The sequence below is a fragment of the Ovis aries genome, chromosome 2, assembly GCF_016772045.2.
Source record: "Ovis aries strain OAR_USU_Benz2616 breed Rambouillet chromosome 2, ARS-UI_Ramb_v3.0, whole genome shotgun sequence".
NCBI classification, from domain to species: domain Eukaryota; kingdom Metazoa; phylum Chordata; class Mammalia; order Artiodactyla; family Bovidae; genus Ovis; species Ovis aries.
The window spans coordinates 217,351,236-217,376,921 of NC_056055.1; the positions used below are offsets into that span (position 1 = coordinate 217,351,236).

A 25,686-nucleotide genomic window follows, 5' to 3' on the forward strand; every position below is an offset into this window, starting at 1 on the left:
AAATACAGGAAAGTAAAAGGAAGAGAAATACAAATTACTTATCATTTCACCACTGATAATACAGTTGTGAATTTACAATCCTCCTTCTGCAGCTCTACTGTTCCCCTCTGCTGCTGCTGCTAAGTCACTTCAGTCATGTCCGACTCTGTGCGACCCCACAGACGGCAGCCCACCAGGCTCCCCTGTCCCTGGGATCCTCCAGGCAAGAATACTGGAGTGGGTTGCCATTTCCTTCTCCAATGCATGAAGGTGAAAAGTGAAAGTGAAGTCGCTTAGTTCCCCTCTAGTATTATATAAACAATGTTTTATCTTGATTTTGCCAACAGTTATATAAAACATATTTCCTACACACTCTTAAAAAAAAAATCAAGGCTCCACTGAATGGACTTGCCAAAGTTTCTTTAATTAGGCATCCAATACTGGGCTTTAAGGTTACCCATGACAGAAGACTCGATCAGGGTGTGAAGAAGCCCTTCCCTAACGCACCTGTTTCTCCATAGGTGATCCTGTAGTATCTCACTGTGACGGCAGGGGCATCCCAGCTGATCAGCAGGCTAGTGGGGGTTGCAGCAATGACTTCCAGGTCCCTTGGAACATCAGAAACTAGAAACACAAGGGAAAGTTTTCACATCCGTAACTCTCAAAGGATGCCCTGATCCACCTTTTGTTCACTCTCTGGAACACTGCTTTTATGCTTCCTCCATATAATAATGTAAATGCTATACAAAATCAGCGAAATTAAAAGTTATGAACAACGCTAGATTAGGGGTCAAGGAGACAATTCAGATTGTGGCAAGATAATTATTTCAAGTTTATTGAAGAGTTTTCTGAAAAGTATTTCTTAAGAGTATTCTGAAAAAATTTTGGAACAAAGTAAAAGTTATAAAAATAATATAATGAACACCCATATTTCCTGTCTTTAGGTATTTGCTAATTGGTGATATTTGCCACATCTCCTTGCCTCTATGTCTTTTTGTTAATCCATGTGAGACTGAAGTACAGAAATGATGATACTTCTTCCCTAAGTATTTAAGCATCCATAGCCTAAGAACAATTTACAATGTTTTATTAAAATGATTTTGTTTTTAAGAGAACTTTGAAACAGAACATTTTCAACTTTTCGAATAAAACTTTAGTTCTTAAAAATGCACATACGTCTAATTCAAGTAAGAAATTTCTTGGAATAAAGAAGTTATCTCATCACCATAATCTATTTTTTTTACGATATGATGACTCAGACAACACAAAGCTGTGTCACAGAAGCTACTGCCTGCATAGGAAAGTCCTCTGAATTTCTTTGCAGATGGGAAAACAAGTTACCTGTTGATTGCTGGCCAACCAAGGGCTGACTTTCCTCTTTGCTATTAAGAGCGACAATGCTGACCACATATTCTGTGCCTGGGTTTAGGTTGGTGAGGGTGATGGAATTCCGAGAGGGGGGCACTCGATCTTCCCGAGGTCTTCCACCCATGTGTTCAGGATGATGGCGGATCCTGTAGCCAGTGATGGTGGCTCGCGGAGCAATCCAATGGACAGTGAAAGAGTTGGCAGTGATATCAGAAAAGTCAATGCCACTTGGGGAGTCGAGAGCTGTTTTTCCCATCCAGGGGAGGAAGAGAAAAAGGGGAAAAAAAGATAGCACCAACTTAGGAACTGAGGAAGAATGTGGGAAAAGTAATATCCATCCAATGTTTCAACCCTTTTCTACTAACACAATGAATTGCCATGAACCTTAGGTTCACACTGGTTCTAAGGCACAGATATATTTCAAAATAATAAACTGACTCTGCTCAAGTTGTCCAACTCATTTTTTGTTCTTTTTGCTTTGGCTAAGTAATTCAGGTAATTCTGCATCACATTTGAAGACAGGAGTTTTAGATATTCTGGGAACTGCTAGTTTTCAAATGTTTCAGTGTTCCAGAATTCTGTTTCTATCCTCTAAGTGTATCTCTCAAAGTAAGGCAAGACCTGCCCACTCTCAAGGCAAGTGTTTGGCTCTCAAAGAAGCTTTCTACACTCAAGAGGGAACTGATATGGCAACACGGTGCTAACAATGCCAAACAAAAAACTTTCTAAAACTAAAATAAGACTTCATCCTGGACAAATTACAATTCACCTGATTCCTTATGAATTGAGAATTTAGTGCATTGAAGAAAAATTAACAAAATTTAGGGCTGGTCCCAAATTCAAAGTACTTAACTTCTCTGGGATTTCCAGCAATTTTCATTTTACTTATAACATTTACTTCAATAACATACTCAAATCAAATTGAGATACCACAACTTCTTCTTGGAAGCAAGTGGACTATAAAAAATAAGTAAGTGGTTATATTAAAGTGCACTTTTTTAAAGGGAAAAATTAACAGAAACACTCATATTTAAGAAGGGCATAATATTATGGGATTCTGTTCTACTCCCTTTATATAGTAAATGAATATTCCATCAAATAAGAAAAAAAGAAATAGTGGCTTAGTAAGGAGGGAAAATACTTAGATGACAATGACAAGTGTTGGGTCAGCCATTAGACAGAGCTGTCTAATAAAAAGGAATTTCACTATGTCTCAATAATGGAAACTATAAAATATTATTCTTGGGAGATAGTTTTAAAAAGACAGACAACAAAGTTTCTGAACTATTTTCAATCTTCCTGGAGGCAGAGAGTACAATCTTAGTGATTGGAAGTCAGAGTAACAGTTGAGTAAGGTGTTTTAATTTTTTTTAAAAATCAATTTTTTTTAATTGAAGTATAACTGATTTATAATGTTTTGTTAATCTCTGCTATACTGCAAAGTGATTCAGCTATACATATATATACATTCTATTTTTTAATATTCTTTTCCATTATGGTTTATGATAGGGTATTGAATATAGCTCCCTGTGCTATAGAGTAGGACCTGATTGTTTATCCATCCATATGTAATAGGTTGAATCTGCTAATCCCCAAACTCTCAGTCCTTTCCTCCCCAACCCCTTTCTGTTTGGCAACCACAAATCTGTTTTCTATATCTGTAAGTCTGTTTTTGTTTCATAAATATGTTCATCTGTGTCATACCTTAGATTCCATATATAAGTGACATGGTATGTGTCTCTTTCTGACTTACTTCACTTACTATGATAATCTCTAGTTGCATCCATGTTGCTGCAAATGGCATTATGATTTCATTGTTTTAGAATGACTGAGTAGTATTCCATTGTATAGATGTACCACTTCTTCTTTAGCCATTCATCTGCCAATGGTCATTTAGGCTATTTCCATATCTTGGCTATTGTAAACAGTGCTACTATGAACAGAGCATTGTGTGTGACCTTTTGAATTATCATTTGGCTGTGTATACGCTCAGGAGTGGGATTACTGGATCATATGGTAACTTAATTTTCAGTTTTCTAAGGAATCGCCTCACTGTTTTCCACAGTGGCTGTACCCATTTACATCCCCATAAGGTGTCTTAATTTTTAAGACTAGTGGTTAAAGATAATGACCGCTCCCCCCAAAAATGGAGATGTATTTTTAGAAGCAGCACCAAATTTTGCTCTTCAGAATTGGTAGGTGAAAGCCACTCTATAAGTGTGTCACCCATGTGACTCACCGGTTTTCTGTCTTCCTCTAAGAGGTATACTCTCATGCTGCTCGTAAACACTGGAGACACTGACTAAATACTCAGTCCCAGGCAGGAGATCTGAAAAGACAAGTGAGAATTATTTTTATAATGTGCTTGAAAGAATGAAAAACCGAAGCTCCTTCGGTACTATTTCAGCTAATAAAATATCCAAGAGTCCAGTTCTACAGCCTATTTACACTGAAGTGAACGTTGCTACCTGGAGAGGGGCTGTCGGCAGTGATGAGGAAGGGCTGCCCTACTCTGTAGCATCTTTAAGCCTTTCCCTCAACTCCACTTCTGCGGGTGTGACTCAGCTGCATCTGAAATAAGCTGGAGCTTCTGCAGCACAGTAATACTTCTGTCATTCACTTAACAGCATGTCTGTTGAGGGCACGTGATCGAGACTACGGCACGGCAGCTATCATTTATACTCCTTGCAGCAACACAAGGAGGTAGACTGCAGCTTTTTAAAACTGGTTGGTTACCAAACAATAAACTGCCAATATTTAAAAGGTCTAATTTGACAGATTTTGACAATCTGTAGACTTCTGAAACCACTACCACATTCAAGACAATGAACATATCCATTACCTCCAAAAGTTTGGTTTAAAATTATCCCCAGCTCACAAATGAGAAAAATAAGGCACAGAGAAGTTATTTTTTCTGATATATGTGCCCAAAATGACGCAGGAGATGACCCAAGCCAAGACCAATCGTCTTAACAATTAACCTTTACTTGAAAAGAGTCATACTTATTATTGAGAGTGATGGATTTTGCCATATTAAGATAAGAACAGAAAATTTAAGGGGCTTCCCAGGTGGCTCACTGGTAAAGAATCTGCCTGCTGTGCAGGAGATGGACCAGACATGGATTTGATCTCTGGATCAGAAGATCCCCTGGGGGAGGAAATGGCAACCCACTCCAGAATTCTTGCCTGGGAAAATCCCATGGACAGAGGAGTCTGGAGGGCTACAGTCCATGGAGTTACAAAGCCAAACATAACTGAGCAAGTGAAAGCACACACACACAGAATATTTGAGTTGAATATACATTCCTGGGTCTCCTTTCATTCTGAGGTATGAAAAAGATACAGAGTAAGGTTTCTAACCTTTGAATTCCTATTCCCAAGACCCTTTTCCCACTACACCATCTCCCCTTCTGCAGGGGCCACTGAAAGTTTTATAAAATCACGAGACTAGGGAACAGGATGTTTGGACTCCTGTTTCCTCCTTCCTGCTTGGCCAGGGGCAATGGACTTAGCCACTGGAGACCTCAGTGGCTTCAACTGTATAATCAGGATAATTAATGGCTTCTCTGGGGGAAAATGGCTACCTTGAGATCTAGAATTGGATCTAGAATAAGACCTTAGAACATTCGAACACATGACAGGTCTGTGGCTAATGTAGGGCAGACAGTGGTCCTGAAGCAGAGCCTTGTGTAGTGGGTAATGCTGTAACTACTGATTCCAGAATGCTCCAGAACAGAATCATAGTCCCACTGAAAGGCAGACATAAAGATTTCTCACCCTCAGCCACAAAATGAGAAACCAGGACTATGGTCATGCTGAGTTGCTTTTTCTTTGTATTTCATTCTCTAAAATACATCTGAAAGATGGAAGATGTCTTCAGACCATCATTAGGTAGTGTACCTAAGTGTGAGCTAGTTTTCCCTTATGTAAAAATGTTTGCTGTTCTTATATGTGTATTTTACTATTACAGCAAAAATAATGAGAAGCAATATTTATGTGAAAAGCAACATGTAGTAGTCTCCTTTTATTTTCTTTAATAAAAAATATCAATTTCAAAAGGGTAGGAATTAGAAAGAAACGATTTCCATAAACTGTGGCTGTTTATTTTAGTGTCACTTATTTTCAAAAGTCCTCCGCCTTCAGAGAAATCCTGCTAACAGATTCTTTTTGAAGTACAAATTAAACTTCTGGCTCTGTCTTCAAAATAAAATCCTGATCTATCCTGAGTGACCAGTCACTGTTTCTAAGTTTCAAATACCAAACAGATTACCTGCTGACACTTATATGAGAATAAAACAGATGCCATGATACCAGCTTCAATCCTCATTTTTTTCCTCTTGCTAAACACTGAGATTTAGTCATGCAACGTCTCTTGGCACACATTTGTTTTTAATGTGCTTATTTGGAAACAGAACGTGTTTGAAGTCTTTGAACTTCACAGTTGGTGTTTTTCCACTGATTTTTAAAAAGTTGTAGATATCAAAGATATGTTAAAATAACAACAAATATAACATCTTTTAAAATTACAGAGCTGTGCATTAGATTTGGAATCTAGTTTGTAGTTCTGTTGTTTCTGTCTTTCTTAATCTCTGTTGCCCCTACCCAAGAACACAAAATTCTTTTCCTTATGTGCTAGCCTAGTATTTATTGAACAAATACACTTGAATGCTTACTTGTTAAGACCACTGCGTTGTCTGAAGGAGAAATTGACAGCTCGGCAACATCCTCCTCATTTTTCACAGGCGAGTAGCGTACCAGAAGGTTGGTCAGTTCAATGGATGAAGGTGGAGCCCAGGTGACACGCATTGTGTCGGGACCAACATTGGTAAATCGCAGATCAGTGGGAGGAGGCACAGCTGGTTTCAAGTAAGAAGGAAGACTCAGTTAATGTCACTTAAAAAATAAAGCTTAACAAGGATAGCTGGAAAGGTAAAAACCAGTATTTCATGCATAAAGGAAACGAGTTATCATGCAAATAGTCTCATCTAATCTAAGTCATAGTGAACTATTGTTAAAAATAAAACACTACACCCAGTACTGTTAGGCCCCTTTAACCTTTCTGCCATCCATATATTTTAAAGAAAAATTTTAATCCACTTTCAAATACATAAAATCAAGGTACATGATTAATACCACTGATGATTATTTGATCCCAGGCTGAAGAGGCTTAAGTTGCCACACAGCAAAGAGAAACATAGCGATACTTTCCAAAGGAACACATGCACACAAACAACAAGACAGGAGGTCCTAAATGTCCCCCTGACAGGAGTGGCTACAGCTACGCCACAGCTACAGCTCCATCAGTGAATTCTACTTACAAGTGAGAAGGGTTCATGCAAATGGGTTCTCAGCATGTTTCTTACCATGCAGGGCAGAGAACCTTTATAATGTTGCATGCTGGTCCCCAGTCTGTGGTTAAAGAGGAGTTTCTTCACCTTATCATGGCAATAAAACCTAGAATGTACCAAAGTCTCTTTTTCTCTTACCACCAAAAAACCCTCCTTCCACTCTAACCTAAATTTCAATTAGTTTTTAGACACTCACAAAAAAGATGGTAGAGTTTATGAAACAGTAGAAGGAAGAGTCTAATGGTACATTTTGGAAGTACATTTCTTCTTATTAACTGGTGCTCTTGATACAGTTTGGTATAAATGTTAGATTTAAAAAAAAAAAATTCCAGGTCTGCAAATTCAATGAACCATTGGTATTTTTTATTTGATAGATCAGATATCTGTATTTCTCTAGCTTTATACAAATTCATATTCATGGCTTCAGTGAAAATGTACTTAAGACTACTGCATATGTCTTCATCCAATCAGTGAAGCATATGCCTTCCACTCCTTACCCTCTCGTAATCTTTGGGAAATTGCTGGGTTTTCCCTTGAAACATCCACATTTAACCAGAGTGACTGGGGACAGCATGCAACACCATCCATGTCTTAAACACAGAAGTTTTCAACATTCACCCGTTTGTTGTGTCAGTGTAGTAGGGGCACTCTCTCCGCCATTAATGAGAGTGATAACGCTGATGTCATAGTCAATGCCGGGCTCCAGCCCTGTGACTGTGTAGTATCCTACTGAGGAGTCCACAAAATCTTCAAAAATAGGGATACCTTCTCCTGCCGCAACTACTGTGATGCGGTACCCAATAATGGTGGAAGAGTTTAGCGGGGTCCACCTCAGGCCGATGCTTGAATCAGTTATATCAACAAAGCTTAGGTCAGTGAGTTGGGGCACCTCTATTGAGTTACAAAGCAAAGGAGGGCAAAAGGAAAACAGAGGCAAAAAAGAGGAAAAAATAAAGCAGTGTACATCAGGTTACTAGTGGTAAAACTGATAGTGTTAAAGCAATGATGGTAATATGCAATCTGTTCCAAATTATCTGAAAAGACTTTTAAGCACCACGAATAGTTTGCTTCTCTGGGAGAATAAAACAGGCTACAATATTCCTTTAGAGATTTTGGTTTGTTTCTTTTTTGAAAATCCCCAAAACAGTAAAGTCTGAACCTCTCAGGTTCTAAAGATTACAGTCCTGTTTGGGATATCAAAACCATTCTTAGAACCTAGATATAATATCTATAGTAAGTAACAGCAAAGTCTTAAAAATAATCTAAAACTTTTTAGTAGGAGAATAAAGCTTGCATGAAAAAGGTCAAAAAAATTGACTGATGAGTTCTTCTTTGTTTTCCCATAGAAAAACTCATGACAACATCAGGGCCATAATGCTACGGCATTATGAATATATGGTATAAAATGTGCCATTCAAAAGCACATTCAGGTGAAAGACAGGCCTGAGTCCAAGGCCACTGTTAACATTTTGTTCATTTCATAATCAAAGTTATTTAATTAGTATTAGTAAAAGCATTCTACCAAATCGTGCAAAGAACACAATCTGTCCAACACTTTCATTCTGTCATGATTCAATTTTGGACGAACAATAGACCTATCCCAAGGCAGGTCTCTTCAATGTTGTCATTCAATCCACAAGAAAGTACACCCTAAAAGTGCGGCCTTTCTTTTTCCTTTTTTTTTTTTCAATTAAAAAAAAAGAGGGATTTGAAATAGCAAGATGAAGAACTGAACGTGTGTGTCAACCAAGAGCTATTTCAGTGCTCACATATAGAGACTGTAAGATCAGGCAAAAACGTACAGATGGGATGCATTTACCATATTACTTTTTGCCTGTTGGTACTGAATACAGACATATGACATCGTTTTAGTAATATTTCCACGTGAGCGGACAGTACAGAGTTAATGCCATGGTTGCCACTCCACTGCATACCATTGCGACAAAGAGCATCCCAGTGAAGCACAGACAGTCAAGCAGGGTTAACAGCAAGCATTTGTCCAAACAGTGGCTTTGACGTCATGGTTCTAGAGAGTGTGGTTGGGAGGTCAGAATTAAATCCCAAACATATTTTGACACACTCAATCATCTGGGGATGAAGAGGTTAATCCCCACTCTTATTGGAACTGCCTCTCTGAAGATAACAGCTGATTTTTCCATTACCTGGGATGATGGTATCAGAGATAGGGACACTTTCCTTGTCATCTTTGACAGTGTAAACACTGACATTGTACTCCAGGCCCGGACTCAGGTTTTCAAAGGTGCAGGAACTCTGATCAGCATGGACCACTTCCTCAAGAGAGTATCCCTGCTGGCCGTTTGTGGGGGTGGTGGTGATTCTGTAGCCAGTAATGTCTGCAGAAAACAGAAAGGAGAAAGTTACTGCCCAGAACCTTTGCCACCCAGAGCCAATTACTAGACTGATGCACCCTCGAAGGGGAACAGGGAAAGGATTCAATATTTACGTGCTGAAGACTCCACCTACTGTCATTCAGTGCTTACAACAACCCTTTGCAGAAGATACTAATATCCTCAGTTTAAAGAAAATCTTAGAAAGGGAAAATGATTACCAAAGGCTCTTCCGTCTTAAATTCCATGTTCCTCCTACCATATGTACCTGATTTTACTTAGTGGATCATTTGCAGGACAGCTGAAGGATATTCTATTATACCTGCTTAACACAGAACTGGCTCTCACCCTTAGGCATACTCCCCAAAATAGGTTCTCCTCATTTATTAAAATAAGGTCTGAACCTAGGGGATTTACAGGTGGGGAAGATCCCCTGGAGAAGGGAATGGCTACCCACTCCAGTATTCTTGCCTGGAGAATTCCATGGACAGAGGAGCCTGGCAGGCTACAGTCTATGAGGTTGCAAAGAGTCAGACATGACTGAGTTGACTAATACTATTCAACAATAAGGAAAGGAGAAAAAGTGAAAAACAAAAGTGACTCTTTATTCGAGGAAAAGTATGTTGGGATTTCCCTGGTGGTTCAGTGGTTAAGACTGTACGCTTTCAATGTAGGGGCCTTGGGTTTGATACCTGGTCAGGGAATTAAAATCCCATATGCTGCATGGCATGGCCAAATTTAAAAAAATAGTGTATTAACTGCTGAAGACTTCAGAAATCATCGAAGTGGGGCAGTGAGAGGGTTGCGGGGAGGAGAGAGACATTCGAATTAAAATAGCAATGGCCAGAGAGTCACAGGGACAGACTGAGAGTAAAGTGAGAAAGTACGTTTAAGTCAAACTTACTAAAAAGGGAGAAAATGATGGTACATTTTATAATTAGGAATAAGGTGACCACTAAAGTAGTATATACAAGGATTTCCAACTGGATGGGAAATAAATGGGTCATTACGTGTGCTAATGACCATTCAGATGGACAGACTAACCCATCCATTAAGACTAAATATTAGTGATCTAGCTGCTGACAAGCATGAAACTCGCCAACCTAAAAGTTTCAACTTAAGAGTGATTCAACTGGAAATGGTGTAGTTTGGGCTTAAATGGTGCTTCTACAGGTAACGAAAACTTCACCAAAATCACCTTACTTCAGAGGGAATTAAAAAGGATACTTTGAGCTAGCTTTATTGTGTGTGACAGCACATATTGATCTGATTTAGAGATAATTGCCTCAATTGTGTACCCCAGCAAAGGTAAGGACTATTTTTAAAAAATGAAAGTACAAATCAGAATAGTGAAATAATAAGCAAAACAAAGCCATCTAATAAGTACATATAATAGTTATGGATGCCATCAACATTAGCTGGCATTTGTTTCTAATTTAGAATTTTCCCAATAATGAATATCCTGATTTCAATAGTAATTTCCCCAATATAACCAATGATAAATATTTTAGTTAACATTTCTCATGGACTTGACAAAGATCAGGAATATCTAAAATTTCCCTTGCCATTGCCCCATTCCATAATGATACTTGAATATTGTCATAGGTATCTCTACACATATTACGATTATATGGGGCTTCCCTGATGGCTCAGCAGGTAAAGAAACAGCCTTAAATGCAGGAGACACAGGTTCAATCCCTGGGTCGGGAAGATCTCCTGGAGGAAATGCCAACCCACTCCAGTATTCTTCTTGCCTGGAAAATTCCATGAACAGAGGAACTTGGCAGGCTACAGTCCATGGGTATAAATATGTGTGAATGAGTTTAGATTAAAACTTTATGTAAAGCTTTAAAAAAAACAATCAAACAATCACGGAATGCCATTTAGCCAAATTTCTCAGTATTGAGTATAAGTAAAACTGACAATTAAGATCCAAATACATGATGCTGAGTGTGAGAGCAAGTCTGAACACTTAAGTTTCAATCCCAGTTCTGTAACATTTGTGACAATGGATATAAGTTAATTTTTTCCAAGTTTTTTCATTCTGTAAAAGTGAGGTCATTTCTACCTTTCATTACCCTTAGAATTCTGTCCTCTAATACATTGCGGGCTTACCAGGAGTGGTACTTCTCTCCCAGGAGACGGTAAGCACTCCAGTGTCAGGGTTTGCCTCCAGGTGCAAGTTCGTTGGTGGGGACAGTGCTACACAGAAAAAAATTTTAATTAACAGTTAACGTTTGGATGGGGCTTCCCAGGTGGTGCTAGCAGTAAAGACCCTGCCTGCCAATGCAGTTGTTGTAAGAGATGTGGGTTCATCTCCTGGGTCAGGAAGATCCCCTGGAGGAGGGTATGGAAACCCACTCCAGTATTCTTGCCTGGAGAATCCCATGGACAGAGGAGCCTGGAAGGCTATAGTCCATGGGGTCACAGAGAGTTGGACACGACTCAAGTGACTTAGCATGCACACACACATGCACACAAAACTAGCATAAAGTGTTTGAGCTATAGAATGTTTCTCTCCCTTCCTCCCCACTCCCTCCCTCTCTCCCTTCCTTCAATTATCAGTAAAAATAAAGCAGTTGTACTGTAAAACCATGATGGATAGCAATTCTCTGAAAGCACTTTTTTTTTGTTACAATTTTAAATTTTGCAACACTGCTGAAATATTTTTCTGTGTTGTCAATTCACAGATAATTTTTGATATGGAAAGAACACTTCTGATGTCATGAATTATATGACATCAGTTGAACTGGCTACTCCAGACTTAGAGAATAGCTAATAATATAAGTAGGAATGAAATCTTTCCCTCGCGTCATTATCGTAAGTAAAAAAGCAATACCGCTATAAGTTACCTTTAAAAAGTGCAATGGTTTAAAATATGAAAAGAAGCAAAGAACTCTTACGTGTCACCACTTTCTTCACAATTGGTGCATCTCTCTCTTGCCCATCCCTGAGGACAGAGATGGTGTAAACGTATTCCACACCTGGAGTCAGGCCAGACACAACGATGCTTCCTGACTCTGAAGTCACTTCTCGTGGTGCTTCTCCTCCCTGGCTTGGTCGTACACCCAGCTAGGAGAAAGAACACAAAATAAACACCAAGGACAAATATTTCCAGAGCTGCGTTACTGCTGAGAAGTTGTGGTTATGCTTCACATAATGTAGACTCCTCAGGAACTGTACTCTGCTTTTAGTTGGGAATGAGTTGGGACCTTACTTTAGCCCTATTAAACAATTCCACTGGAAATTCCCCAGAATTGGGGGGAGGGTGCCAGTTAGGGCAAGTATCTTCCAAAACTAAGTTAAGGTAGTTTCTAATGGAAGGTTCTAGAGAAACATCATTACATATTGTTTCGCTTGATAAATAACCTGGTACAAACCAGAAGTACACAAAGGCTTTCAGCTACATGTCTGTTTGTTTCTTATTTTCCTTTTGCTGGAAGAAATCCTCGAGTTCTCCCTTTAATGAGTTACTAACATTCAACTTAGGTACCAGCCCCTGTAACACTTTGTACTCCAAAAACACTCCTTTTGAAGAAGTATATTCACAGCTTCAAATGCAAGATTGGTATGTTACAAAAGGAGAATTAAGATTACTATGCCCAGAATTTTCAACCCTTTTAGTATTTTATTAAAAAAAACCTAGGTAATATTGTGTCATCAGGGTTCAACTCTGGAGGCAGCCTTAGTAAAGTATAAGGCCAAATGACACTGCTGCTGTTGCTGCTGCTAAGTTGCTTCAGTCGTGTCCAACTCTGCGCGACCCCATAGATGGCAGCCCACTAGGCTCACCCTTCCCTGGGATTCTCCAGGCAATAAGGGAAATTTAAAAGATACATTGACAATCTTCAAAAAGAGATTCTCTGTATTTAAGTAGTGTAATTATCAATATGCTATTGCATATTTTAAAAAAGAAGCGGTCTTTGGTATATATTTGAAAACAATCATTAGGATTTAGTCATGATTTTCAAGTATAATAAATATTTCTCTCTCCACACTCTAAATTCCAAAGAAAGGAAATCTTTTAAACACATTCATTTGTATTCCTCACTTCCCTAATACCATTACTTTAAAAAAAACAAGTATCCAGCTCTATAGAGAAGAGCTTAATCTTAACTTCTATTAAGAGATTCACCCAAGGGCTTTGAACAAATTGGGATGAAACTGATCAGATGAAAATGTGATTTTTGAGCTATTCTGAGTTTAATTGGCCTCCCTAAATTGGTTTTTGTGAACATGATACCTGTTTAGAACAACACAACAAATGTGGTTTCCCTATATATATCTTTAAATGTAATTCCCCGGGGGAAAGGATAGAGAAAATAAGATAACAACTAACAGCTTCATACTAATGTTTTCTTCTTTGCAAAGCACTTTTACAGCCTCAATCCATCTTTCCAGCAATTCAGGGAGGCAGAAGTATTGGGATGCCCTGACAATGTGGCCAGTGAGGTATGAACAGAAACAGGACAAAACCCAAGTCACCCAATTCTTGAAACGTCCTGTTTTAGCCAGATCCAGAAACACGAGGGCACCAGGGGGCTGTATCACAAGAGATTAGGAACATCTGCAATTTACCTTAAAGCCAATCCTTGGGGCAGGTGTCCATGTAATCACAATGGTGGTCTCAGTCACCTCTGTGTTGTAAGGTGGGATGGAGCCCAGAGGCTGCACTGTGAAATGGAATAAAAAAAAAAGCATGTGTTCAAACCTCGAAATCACAGAGAATGCAGATCAGTATTTTTTATCCAGTACCTCAGTTCAGTCAACTAACGATCCAAAATGTAACATACATGAAAATTTGGAGTAGATCAGTGCCTTTCAATCTTTCATGTACCACGCAAATCATCTGAGACCTGGCTTAAATGCAGGATCTGATTCTATAGGTGCGTATGTGGCTGGGTAGTTTGCATTTCTGTAACACCAATGCTGTAGGTCCATGAATCATATTTGAATAACGAGGAGCTGGATGACCACAGAGGACCCTTCAACTCCTTGGATTCTGTAATCCGTGCATTTTCATTATGTTTGGGATTTGAGTTTGATGACAACAACTTTCCCTATCATCAGTATAAAATCCCATATAAAATGTAAAATTGGTCATCACAAACTGATTATCACTCTGCTTCTTAATCATTATTTTGAGAACAATGGCTAAATTATAGATGATTATGCTGAGTCATTCCATAATGATGGCCAATTATTATTTTTTATTTCATATAGGAATAACTAACAAACAATATTGTGATAGTTTCAGGTGGAAAGCAAAGGGACTCAGCCATACATATACATGCATCCATTGTCCCCCAAACTCCCTTCCCCTTCAAGCTGATGGCCAATTATTTTTGGTTGCAAAAAGAGATGCCATATGAAAGTTAAACAAAATCTGCCACCGTGGATGAACTTATAAATTCTAAATAGTCTTTCTTTAAATATATAATTATTCATTCAGAATAATCACACTACAGAAATTTAGCACTCTGCCACTGGATTTAGGTATTATAAGAAAAGTTGATTTCAAATCTCCTAGATCCTGACATCACTTTTATTTCTTAGTGAAAATAATACTTAAAAAAAAAGGAAGAGTATGTGTATACAAAGTTGAGATACACATTTGCAACAGTCTTACAGACCTTATCATAAATTTAAACTCTTTAAAATATAATTGGCAGAACTAAATCTTGTAATAAGGGGAACAAGCATTTCAATAACTGGCTGCTATGGGAAAGGTAAGGTCTTAGACGTCAAGGCATTTGTATCAGGTGAATCAAATTCCAGGTTTTCAAGCATGTGGCCGTGGCACATGGCCTTCATAATTTCTTCCTCTTTGCATCCCAACCAAATTTTTGTACCCACCAAGAAAAACCTAGTAAATGCATCTTTATGCCTTTATGAATGGCTGATTTGACAAAGACATCCTGCAGACTTAGACAAATGAATATTAAGAGTCTTTAAGACTACTCTATTATTACTCAGCTCCAGTCATGGGAAAATTCAGGCCCAGCACTGCAACTGTCTTCCAATCTAGATTTTCATGTGCAACTTTTAAAAACTTACTTTTAAAATCCTGTTGTCTGAAAAAACAAAATATGTGTGTGGGCTCCTTTGTAATGACTGCTCTAATGGCTGGACTGAAGTTCTACTGGTTTAGAGGCATGTTTCATGAGTATGTTATTATTTTGATGATGTTTGCAGGAGAATTAGGATGGGTGATCCATGATGCCTTCCCAGAGTCACTGAAATCATACACTATTTGGTTGCCACTGACTTTGCCAAAATGCCATGGTCATCCCTGAGTGACCATTTAATGACCACAAGAAACAATTCAGGGAGCGGTCAGTTTCTTTCACTGAACATCTGGGAAAGCCACAATTAAAAAAAAAAAAACACATTCTCAACTGTCTTGGGCTTTATGATTGGGTGTTTTCTATTGCTTGAGCCAGGCAGCTAAAAGGTTCCCAAGTTAAAGATGATGCTGTCTGCCTGGGAACACCATTACGGGAAACCCTCCAAACCACAAACCCACAAACTGATGGCAAACAAAGAATGTGACTGTAAGTATGAGCTATGGATTCTGGCAGGTCTTGTTAGGTGAAGGACAGCCTGGATGTTAAAAAAAATAAAATTTGCCCTATTTATAAAGGAGTAGGCTGGTTTCCCCCCAGAAAGAGCTCTCCTACCCCCACCATATGCTCTTAAGAATTTAGTACAAGTTATAAAACCCAGAAAAGTTATTCCGGAATTTAGTTTGGTAACAGTAAAAAAACTACAGAAACTTAGAGCAATTCCAAAAATATGCAAGTCCAGCTGATGTTCACAACCTCAGAACTCCCTGCTAACAGAAGCTTATTTAAATCTAAAGTGTGGGGGGGCTTCCCAGGTGGTCCAGTGGTTAGCAGGCATGGATTCTACCCCTGGTCAGGGAACTAAGATCCTGCATGCTGCACAGTGTGGCCAAAGAAAAAAATGTTAAACCTAACTTTGATTGAGCTGTTTTCACAATCTAGTCAACAAATATTTTTTTGAAAGCATACTATGTGCAAGGCACCACTTTTATCTAATAAAAGAAGTTTTGTCACTTAACTCAAATAAAATTTTATTTTTATAAATGTACACAAAGTAACATGTCCAGTATATCAAAGTCTCCAAAAGTACTTGAAAAAGCCAATAATTGCCCCACCCATTCCACTTATTATCGTATCATTAAAAATGCTTTTTCTTAGAGAAATATAAATAAAACTACAATAAGATAGCACCTCACACCTATCAGAACGGCCATCATTATAAAGTCTACAAATAAAAAACATTGGAGAGGGTGTGGAGAAAAGGGACCCACTCCTACGCTGCTGGTGGGAATGTAAATTGGTGCAGTCACTATGGAGAACAGTATGGAGGTTTTTCAAAAGAACTCAAAATAGAGTTGCCATATGATCCAGCAATTCCACTCCTGGACATATACACAGACAAATTATAATTCTAAAAGATACATGCATCCCTAGATTCACAGCAGCACTATTTACAATAGCCAAGACACAGAAGCAACCTAAATGTCCATCAACGTATGAACGAATAAAGATGTGGTACATACATTAAGATAGAACATTACTCAACCATTAAAAAGAATGAATGCCATTTGTAGCAAATAGCATGGATGGACCTAGAGATTTTCATACTAAGTGAAGTCAGAAAGAAGGACAAATACCATATATCACTTACCTGTGGAATCTAAAACACAACACAAAGGAACATATCTACAGAAAAAAAAGTCTCACAAATGCAGAGAACAGCCTTGTGGCTGCCAAAGGAAGAGGAGGTGGGGGAGGAAAGATTGGGAGCTTGGGATTAAAAGGTTCAAACTAGTATATATAGGATGGATATACAATAGGTCCTACTGTATAGCACAGGAAGCTATATACAATATCCTGTGATAAATCATAATTGAAAAGAATATGAAAATGAATATATATTCATATGTATAACTGAGTCATTTCGCTGTTCAGCAGACATTAACACAACATTGTAAATCAACTATTTTTTCAATAAAATAAACAAGATGCTTATTCTTTTACTGGCATTTTATCCAACAAAAGAAACTATGTAAAATATGTTTCATGTTAAAAAGTAAAAAAGATAACATGTGGTCAGAAAAAGACTACTACTAAACTCTCCGTTCTAATGCAATGACTGTCATCTATAAAAACAGGTATTTATAAGAAATACAAAAATACTGATTTCATGTTAATAGATTTTAGAGTCTTAGTAACATGTCACATAAAATAGCAAAATTCAAAGGTCAGCTTATAGATAAAAAATAGATTTTACTTGTTTATGACTAGTAGCTACTTAGGAAAAAGCATTTACTGCCAAGCTTTATACATGCAATTTAAATGGAAATAAATTTTTAGTAAATTATTAATTCCTACAAAGGAAATTTATAGACACTTTTCTGTGTGAAATAAATTTCACAGTAATTTATAAACTAAACTTACATTCACTTTTTGAATGCTTTTTAACATCTATTTTTCAAGTTAGAGTTAAGATTTATGGAAAGCTTTTAGGAAATTGCAAGCTAGTTCACAGTTAAGTGTTAAGTCCTTCTGTAATTCAAAATGAGCTAAAAACAGCAATTAATGCTTATCTAGAAATTATGGGTCTCATATTTCTTTGTAATGTAAATGAGATGCATTAATAGAAATCAATTCATGAATATGCATTTAATAGAAATCAACTCATGAATACAGTCCTCTATTGTGATATAGATATGAAAGAGATTTAAGGTCACTTCCTGTAAAGTGTTGAGCAAAAGACAGACATGACCAAAAATTAGTCAGTATTTTTCCTTCTGTGGAATTTCAAGAGTGATTTAAGAAAAGTTAAAAACAAAAAGAAAGCTATCCTGTTCTGCAGAAGTACTTTAATCTGCTGTTGTCAACACTCATCACTTCCTTAGCTTCTTGTTCTGTTGGTTTCTATTCAACTGGTAGATGTTTTTCTTCCACATTTAAGGCTGTCATACGATGCTCAAAGTATCAGGATGTAGACACAGTGGCTGATTTTTTTCTTGCCTTAACTAGTATTGAGTAAATTCATTTAATTCAGTAGCATTCAATTTTCGCATAGCTTGGGTGTCTTAAACCATGCTACTCAAAGTACTGGTTTGGGAGGAAATAAGGATCTTGGTAACATATGTCATATAATCCACTGCTTCCTTCATCAAGAAAACTTTGCTTTAAAAAAGTATTAACTAAATTGAACAGTGTGCTCCCTGATCCATTCTGGCATAAGCTCATTAGTCCATGTAACAAACAACTCACAGAGCAGCAGTGGATCCACGGATCACACTTTGAATAGGACCACTGTAAATATCTCTTTTTCAAATTAAAAATGATTATTTAAAACTTGTACCAAGTTTTTTAAGTTAACTTTGTTCTTTTTTGGCCACACGGCACAGCTTGTGGGACCTTAGCTCCCCGACCAGGGAACTGGGAAGGGACAGCACAGAGTCTTAACCACTGGACCGCCATGAAATTCCCTAAGTTAACTTCTTAAAAAATGGATGAAGAAGAGAGAATGTAAATACAGATGAGACATCACCAAGAAGAGACATTTAAATTTTGACTTACAAGTGGTGAAGACTCCGGTGACTCTGGGGCTCTGCTGATTGCCCTTTACGGCTACAAGGCTTACAGCATACTCAGAGCCAGGCTGCAGGTTCCTCAGTGGGTACTGCGAGGCTGCAGGCCCCACATTGTACTGCTTGGGCTGGCCTCCGCGGGTCAGGCCCACAGTCAGTCGGTACCCGACTATCCGGGCGCGAGGTGGAGTCCAGGTCACTATGACTGTGGTATCGGTTTCATTGATAAACTGGAGGTTGGTAGGAGCATCCAATTCTAGAAAGAGAGATGAAACACGTCAAGAAATAGCTGCACTTCAGAATTATCATACTGAAATCCTAAAGCTTGACTGAATTTTCTAAGTTCTTTCTTCTCAAGGTTGAAACAAAGGTCAAAACCTTGGAAATACTAAGCCATGAAGAAGAGCTTGAGTGCTACAGAGAACTTCACAGAACTCTTGTCAGTCATGAGAAATTACTCGCTGTGTTTGGCTGACTTTGATCCTGTGGAAGTCTATGATTTTTCAGCATGATTTTCCCATTACCCTCAGAAATTACACTAACATGGCAGAGATGGTATTTAAAAACAAAAGCCAGGACTTGTGAAGCTATAGTTTGTTCTGCTCTGAGCCAAACAGGTGAAGAAAAGAGAAATAAACCCATTAAAATGAGGGTAAGAAGAAAGTTCCACGTGGAGCACAGTGACGTTTTCTGCATTTATTCAATGACTAATCCTTTGCTTGAATAATAAAAGTAACTTTCACATGATTCAGATTAGACAAAAATGATAACATATACTCAGAAGCTCAGACTCATGGCAAGACCCTGGTCTGTTTGCCCTAGCACAAAGAATCACATAAATTGTTGGTTTTCTTCTTGAGTGTGATAACTGGCAATTTCCCTGCAATAATTTAAAACACTTTTCAGAGGGAGGAAATGTTTAAGAGGTAGTCAAGTATAACAACAAAGCATGGGCTTTGGAGTCAAAAAGACATAGGTCTATGTGAATCCCCACTCCATCATTTCTCAGCCCTGTTACTTTACAAGTTGCAGAATTTTTTATAAGCTTCAGTCTCTTCACATATCCCCTAGGGATAATAATAAGACCTTCCTTATTAACTCAAAATAAGGATTAAACATGAGAATAATAAAGAACTGAGCATATGACCTGATGCTTAATACTCATTGAATGTTTTAGCAATTACTATTTATAAATAATTCTGCTATAAAAGGATTAGAAGATTATACTTGAAGTCTGACTTAGGTATATTTAGTTACACAAATAGTACTCAAATTTTCAATCCATGTCTCCATTAGCAAGGAAAATTAGGCTAAGTTTTGCTCCTTTAGTGTCATGTCCCCATGTATTTGGGAAATGGATTACCATTTAGCCTCTATGGAGGCTATACATTTCCTGTCCTCTGAGTATGTTCCTATTTCTAATTGTGAACCCAGGAGTGAATGGAGTGCTGCCCATTCACCACAAGTGGAAAGGGAGGGTGGAGATAAAGGACCCCAAACCTACTGGTTGCCTGCTGTGCCGTCAGGGGCTTGCTCTCCCTCCCCTGGTTCACGGCGAAGACTTTGAAGTGATAAGTGACCCCAGGGGACAGCCCGGTGACTTCTGCAAAGGTGTTCCTGCTGACGGGCAGCCTCTGACCATGCTCCCCGGGCAGGTTGACGGGAATCACATCCACGCGGTAACCGGTTACTGGACTCTCTGGGGGTGTCCACATGATGGTGATCTTCACATCTGTCACCTCCACAAACTGCAGGTCCCTGGGAGGGGGAACTTTATCTAACAGACAAGAGCCAAGCAGTCATTTGCAATTCCTGCTGAGGATTATTTTTAAAAAACCAGTTTGCCAGATGTGTATAAGGCAATTCATAGAGCCCTTCTCTTCAGAGCAAAGCTGTTTTCTCTTTAAATCTAAGAACACATTTTTGGGGTTATATTTTCATGGTTTAGCCATCTTGTTTACATTTGACATTTAAAACTATTACGTAAGATGTGAATGTAAGCAGATGAGTTTCCATCAAATGAACAGTCCTATTGTGGGGGTTAAAATAAACATACCCCCCAAAACCCCTCAGCAAACTCTTGTGACAACAGAAAAAAATGTGGTTTTTACTTTAATGAATCTTTTCTTAATACTTAAGAACAACAGATGAACTACCCCTTGGGTTTCTTGGGGAAAATATGAAGGCTTTATGCTGTCAATTTTTAATCGGGAAAGCCAAATAGCCAGCTTTTATTAGTTACTTTACAGTGAGGACATTTCAGCTGAATTTCATAAGTTCAGGGATCGAGTCATCTACAGGACGACTTCTATATAGGAACCATAGACAGAGACTAAATAAACCCCCCAAAGAGACAATTATTCTTTGATCTCACATGTCTGGTTGTCCCTAGTAGGCTCATGGAGTGAACACAAGCCAAGGTTGGTTTTGTTCCTCTGGCAAAAGGGAGGTTCAAGATGTGACTTTCTTAAGCCTTAAGAGATAAGACAGCACAGGAAGCGTCTTTAGGTTACCTGAACGTGGGACTCCAGTGGTTTCTTGCTGGATGAAGACAGGAGTACTTTCTTGATTTTCTTCCACAGCATAGATGGTGATGTTATACTGAACGCCAGGCTGCAAGTCACTGAGAGTGACAGAGTTGGCAGTCTCAGGAAGATTGAGCTCTGTGCTACTACCCTCTACGGATGGGGAGTAGACGATTCTGTATCCTGCAGATTCAGGAGAAAACCAGTATAAAACTCACTGGTGACACACAGGCTTCAAAAGGCATAAATTCCCCTTTCCTAATAGCCCTTAGCATCTTGGTGGATCACTCTTGAAGAGTGAGCAATTCTTTTGGACTCATCCAATAGTGCTACTTCTTATAAGGACTATTCAGTCCAAAGATAAAATAAGAATAGTCATGCAAAGCTCTTTAATAATAAATATCATCCTCGAAGACCGAGATCCTTAATAAATGTCTATTAGAGAAGCCAGGAGGTGAAATTATTCATGTTAAATTGATTTCTTTTTCTTTGAGCTCTAGATGATAGGAGCAATCAAGGAACCACTCTGAGCCTGAGTTGTCTAGCCTGTCTGTGTCTTTTAAGAACCTCCGAAACAGTTAAGTCACCTAATGAGCTAATAAGGCACCTCAGATCCCTCTAAGAATAAGTCTCAGAGTGAGGTTTTCAGAAGAATTACCCCTCTTCTATCACAGGAATGCCTGGTTTAATAAATCCATGAGCTGGATTTCAAGGTTTGTGCCTGTGTGATTGTGTGTGTGCATGTTTGTGTGAAAAAGATTAATTAAGACATATTTAAGAGGAAGTTAATCATAAGAAGGTAAGGCTGTAAGACTTAATTAATACCACACACAGACACACATATATCTACACTCTGGTCCAGTAATTACAATATAGATATATAAGTGATTTGCCTGCTCATAGATCAGAATCCACTCCCTCACCTCTTACGGCATCAAGATTAACATAGGAGCCAGGAAGAGGCAGCTAAGCTGACCTGTGATGGGCGCCCTGGGTCTGCTCCAGCGAACGACAATAGAAGTGTCATCAACTTGGTCCACGGTAGGGTCAGGAGGGGCATCAGGTGCTAACAAAGAAAGGAAGAAATGAGAAAAACAGGAAATACTGCTACAAGTCTGTTTCACAGGGGAAAAAAAAAGTCTTTTCACACCACACATACCTGTTGTCTGTGAGGTAGACAGGATCAAATTCTGCTCTCCTTCCTCGGATATCTCATAAACATTCACAGTGTATTTTCGGCCAGGGAGCAGGTCAGGGATGTTCACGGAAGTGGCTGTGCTGGGAAGATCTTTGAAATAAAAGGGAAAGGTTACTATCAGAGCATATCAATCCCTCTAATGACTCCATAACCTTTGAGAAGGATAGTTTTAACACTATATATTCATGGGGGTGGGGGGAATGAAGGAAGAAAACTATAAAGAAATATACTAATGTATAGTCAGTAATTATCAATGCACTATGAGATAATTTTTTCCCCTTTTCCCAAATATTTTCTCTAAGGATATATAATTTTAAACCACCCCCAAATTTGTAAGCACTGTCCTCTGTAGTTGGAAGTCCAAGCAGTGGTTATGGGTGAGGAATGATGGGGGATAGGGGAGGAGGGATGTTCTTTTTCTTGAACTGGGTCCTGGTCACGTGGGTGTGTTCTTTTTATAAAAATTCACTGAGTTCTATGTTTATGATTTGTGTACTTTTCAGTGTGTATATTTCTCCACAATAAAGTTTTTAAAAGTTTGTTAAACATGAGAATCTGAAAAGCATGAATAAGGGTACTGTGTCTCTCCCAAAGCTAACAGTCCCCATGCTGGCAATTACTTCCAGGAAGAACACACTATTGTTATGTGGACCTGTGCCCAGGCTAACACATAACACAGCTCCCACCAGGGACCAGGAAAGTGAGCACGGTTCAGGAAAAACCCAGTTCAGTTCTAAAAAGGGTCAGTTGTTTGTCGTCCTCACACTGAAGGGTCAACTAGTTCCAAACTTCCCAGGCCACCTGCGTGGATGCCCCCCCTGCCCAGTCCCACCCCCAGCAGAGTCTCCCAGCAGCTGGTCATCAACACGTCGAGCTCACCCAGGTACTGTGGTTCATCTCCCTCTTCACTCAGCTCATACTCCACCCGGAATCCAGACACAGTGTCCGAAGCCGAGACCCAGGAAACCACAAAGCTGCTGGCTGTGATTTCAGTCACCGACTCAGAGGTGGCCACAACAGGAGTCAAGGGTGTGGTCTCTCCCGTCACAGTGTTGCCTAGAGTCACAGAGAGGACAAAGAGCCTTCAGCCACCGATAAGACTTACTACTATCATCTGGAAAATACCATTAAAAAAAAAAACGTAGGTGCCGGACTTCCCCATTAGTCCCAGTGGTTAAGAATCCACCTGCCAATGCAGGGGACACAGGCTTGATCCCTGTGTCCAGGAACTAAAGATGCCACGTGTTACAGGGCAACTAAGCCCACGCACCACACTACTGAAGCCCATGCACCCATGCTCCACAAGAGAAGCCACCGCAATGAGAAGCCCAAAGAGCAGCCCCAGGTCACTGCAACTAGAGAAAGCCCGTGCAGCAGTGAAGACCAGTGCAACGAGAGAAATACAACGTGGGCATCCATATTCATCCGCGGGAGAATATGAATCGAGAAGGAAAGCACTCCCTGTGGGGAGCCCAGGTCTGAGAAAGGCAGGCACAGATGGACGGGCCGCTGGGGTACATACTGGTCACCGCTGGGCTCGTGCTGGTGGTGGTAAAGTCGAAGCGCGTCACCTCTCTTTGGCCATAGTGCTGGACGCTGATAAGCTGGCCCTCATATACCACACCTGGCCTCAGGCCTTTGATGGTGTAGGAGTTTAAGTGGCCAGGAATGGTAGCTTCCTTCCAGCGGTTTGGAGAATTTTTCTAAAAATTTAAGTGAAAAAAAAAAAAATCACACAAGACTTTACAAAGATGATCACTGGGAGATGATGTGGAGCATTCTTCAAAGAAGAACGAGGGGTCTATGATGCTCCATTTGAGGGGGATATCATGGAAAACTGGGATCAGAATAGAAACCTGTAGCAGAATTTGTTAATGTTAATAATAATGGTTATTACAGCTAATATTTACTGACGGTTTACTATGTACCATGCTCCATGCTGTTTTCCTTCCATTCTCTTATTTAAGGTTTATCTCTTACCTCCTCCAAGTTAGTGGTATTATCATCCTGATTTTACAGATGAAGAAACAGAGTTATGTGACATGCCCAAGATTACACAAAGGGAGGCCCTCGGCTCCTTCCTTTTTGCCAGATTAACTATTCAGTTTAATAACAGCACCCTAAGGTGATAACCCAAGTTTTGCTGTTCCCAATTTTTCAGTTTCCACAATGAACTGGGATATATTCCTCTCTGAAGTGGGAAAAGGCTTTATAGTCTATATTTATTTAGTGGGTTACAAACCAAGTTTATTACAGAGCAAAGGCATAATATTCCTTCATGACTCAGTTCCCGGGACCATCACATACGAGGCTTAATGCTGCTCTGGTTTTATGACTCATTCTTGGATATGAACTACTCTGTCAAATGTGGTTAGCCAACTTCGGGTAAGACTGCAGAAGAATGCGATCTCAGTTTATTTAATCTTTGTCTCCAGTTTATATTTTCACATTCTGTTCGTATTTATTAATATATCATGGATCACAAAATGTATGGCAATAAAATGTGTAAAAAAGAAACATCCTTACTTCAAACAAGTTGAGATCATCTTAAGTATAAATATTCTACACTAATATAAGTCAAAATACATTTTTAATACCCAGTAATTTTACGATATTTTCCAATCAACGAGTTCCTCAATAATTCAGATACTTAAGAGCCCCTTTATAATTTTTAAATAAATGAAAGTGATTTATTCTAGTACTCTCTAAATTTAAACACCTTGTGAAAAACATTACATTAGTCATTATAATTAGCTCAGATTTAATAGCAAGCCTTTCATTCAATGTGAACTTTTTTGGTTTGTTATTAGAAGAAAATACTCAAGAATAAAACGCTCAGGTGATAAATATTAAAGAAAAACCCAAAAGTGTTAAAAAAATGTCAAAGAAATAACCTCCACTCTTTGGAGACTTTCTAACTTATTTACATTTTATGTGTGTGCTAAGTCGCTTCAGTCATGTCTGACTCTGTGTGACCCTATGAACTGTAGCACACCAGGCTCCTCTGTCCATGGTATTCCCATGGTATTCTTCAGACAAGAATACTGGAGTGGGTTGTCATGCCCTCCTCCAGGGGATCTTCCCGACCCAGGGATCGAACCCACATCTCTTAAGTCTCCTTTATTGGCAGATGGGTTCTTTACCACTAGCATCACCTGGGAAGCCCGGATATACATTTTATACCTATGTGCAATTATCCCTTATTACTGTGGTCTCACAGATACTTAAGTTTAAAGTAAATAAAATCGGTGAGGAGAAATGAGAGACAAGAAAGTGTTAGAGGGGG

General features: G+C 38.9%; 1 protein-coding gene across 12 annotated transcripts in view; it reads right to left on the minus strand.

The window, feature by feature from the left end:
* The window catches only part of FN1 (fibronectin 1), a 69,265-nt gene that overhangs the window by 20,733 nt on the left and 22,846 nt on the right, over positions 1 to 25,686 (minus strand). For 6 of the 12 annotated variants that reach the window (XM_004004911.6, XM_012145605.5, XM_012145586.5 and 3 more), the window contains exons 14-29: positions 23,923 to 24,103; positions 23,280 to 23,456; positions 22,362 to 22,490; positions 22,179 to 22,268; positions 21,191 to 21,385; positions 20,182 to 20,454; positions 18,667 to 18,933; positions 13,622 to 13,716; positions 11,947 to 12,115; positions 11,159 to 11,245; positions 8,858 to 9,049; positions 7,314 to 7,586; positions 6,021 to 6,203; positions 3,587 to 3,676; positions 1,321 to 1,590; positions 487 to 603 (exon numbers count right to left, since the gene is read on the minus strand). In XM_004004911.6, coding sequence (XP_004004960.2) covers positions 487 to 603; positions 1,321 to 1,590; positions 3,587 to 3,676; positions 6,021 to 6,203; positions 7,314 to 7,586; positions 8,858 to 9,049; positions 11,159 to 11,245; positions 11,947 to 12,115; positions 13,622 to 13,716; positions 18,667 to 18,933; positions 20,182 to 20,454; positions 21,191 to 21,385; positions 22,179 to 22,268; positions 22,362 to 22,490; positions 23,280 to 23,456; positions 23,923 to 24,103 — 2,788 coding nt within the window. The remainder of the gene's footprint in view (positions 1 to 486; positions 604 to 1,320; positions 1,591 to 3,586; positions 3,677 to 6,020; positions 6,204 to 7,313; positions 7,587 to 8,857; positions 9,050 to 11,158; positions 11,246 to 11,946; positions 12,116 to 13,621; positions 13,717 to 18,666; positions 18,934 to 20,181; positions 20,455 to 21,190; positions 21,386 to 22,178; positions 22,269 to 22,361; positions 22,491 to 23,279; positions 23,457 to 23,922; positions 24,104 to 25,686) is intronic. The other 6 variants (XM_004004910.6, XM_004004909.6, XM_004004908.6 and 3 more) reach the window with 1 other exon arrangement.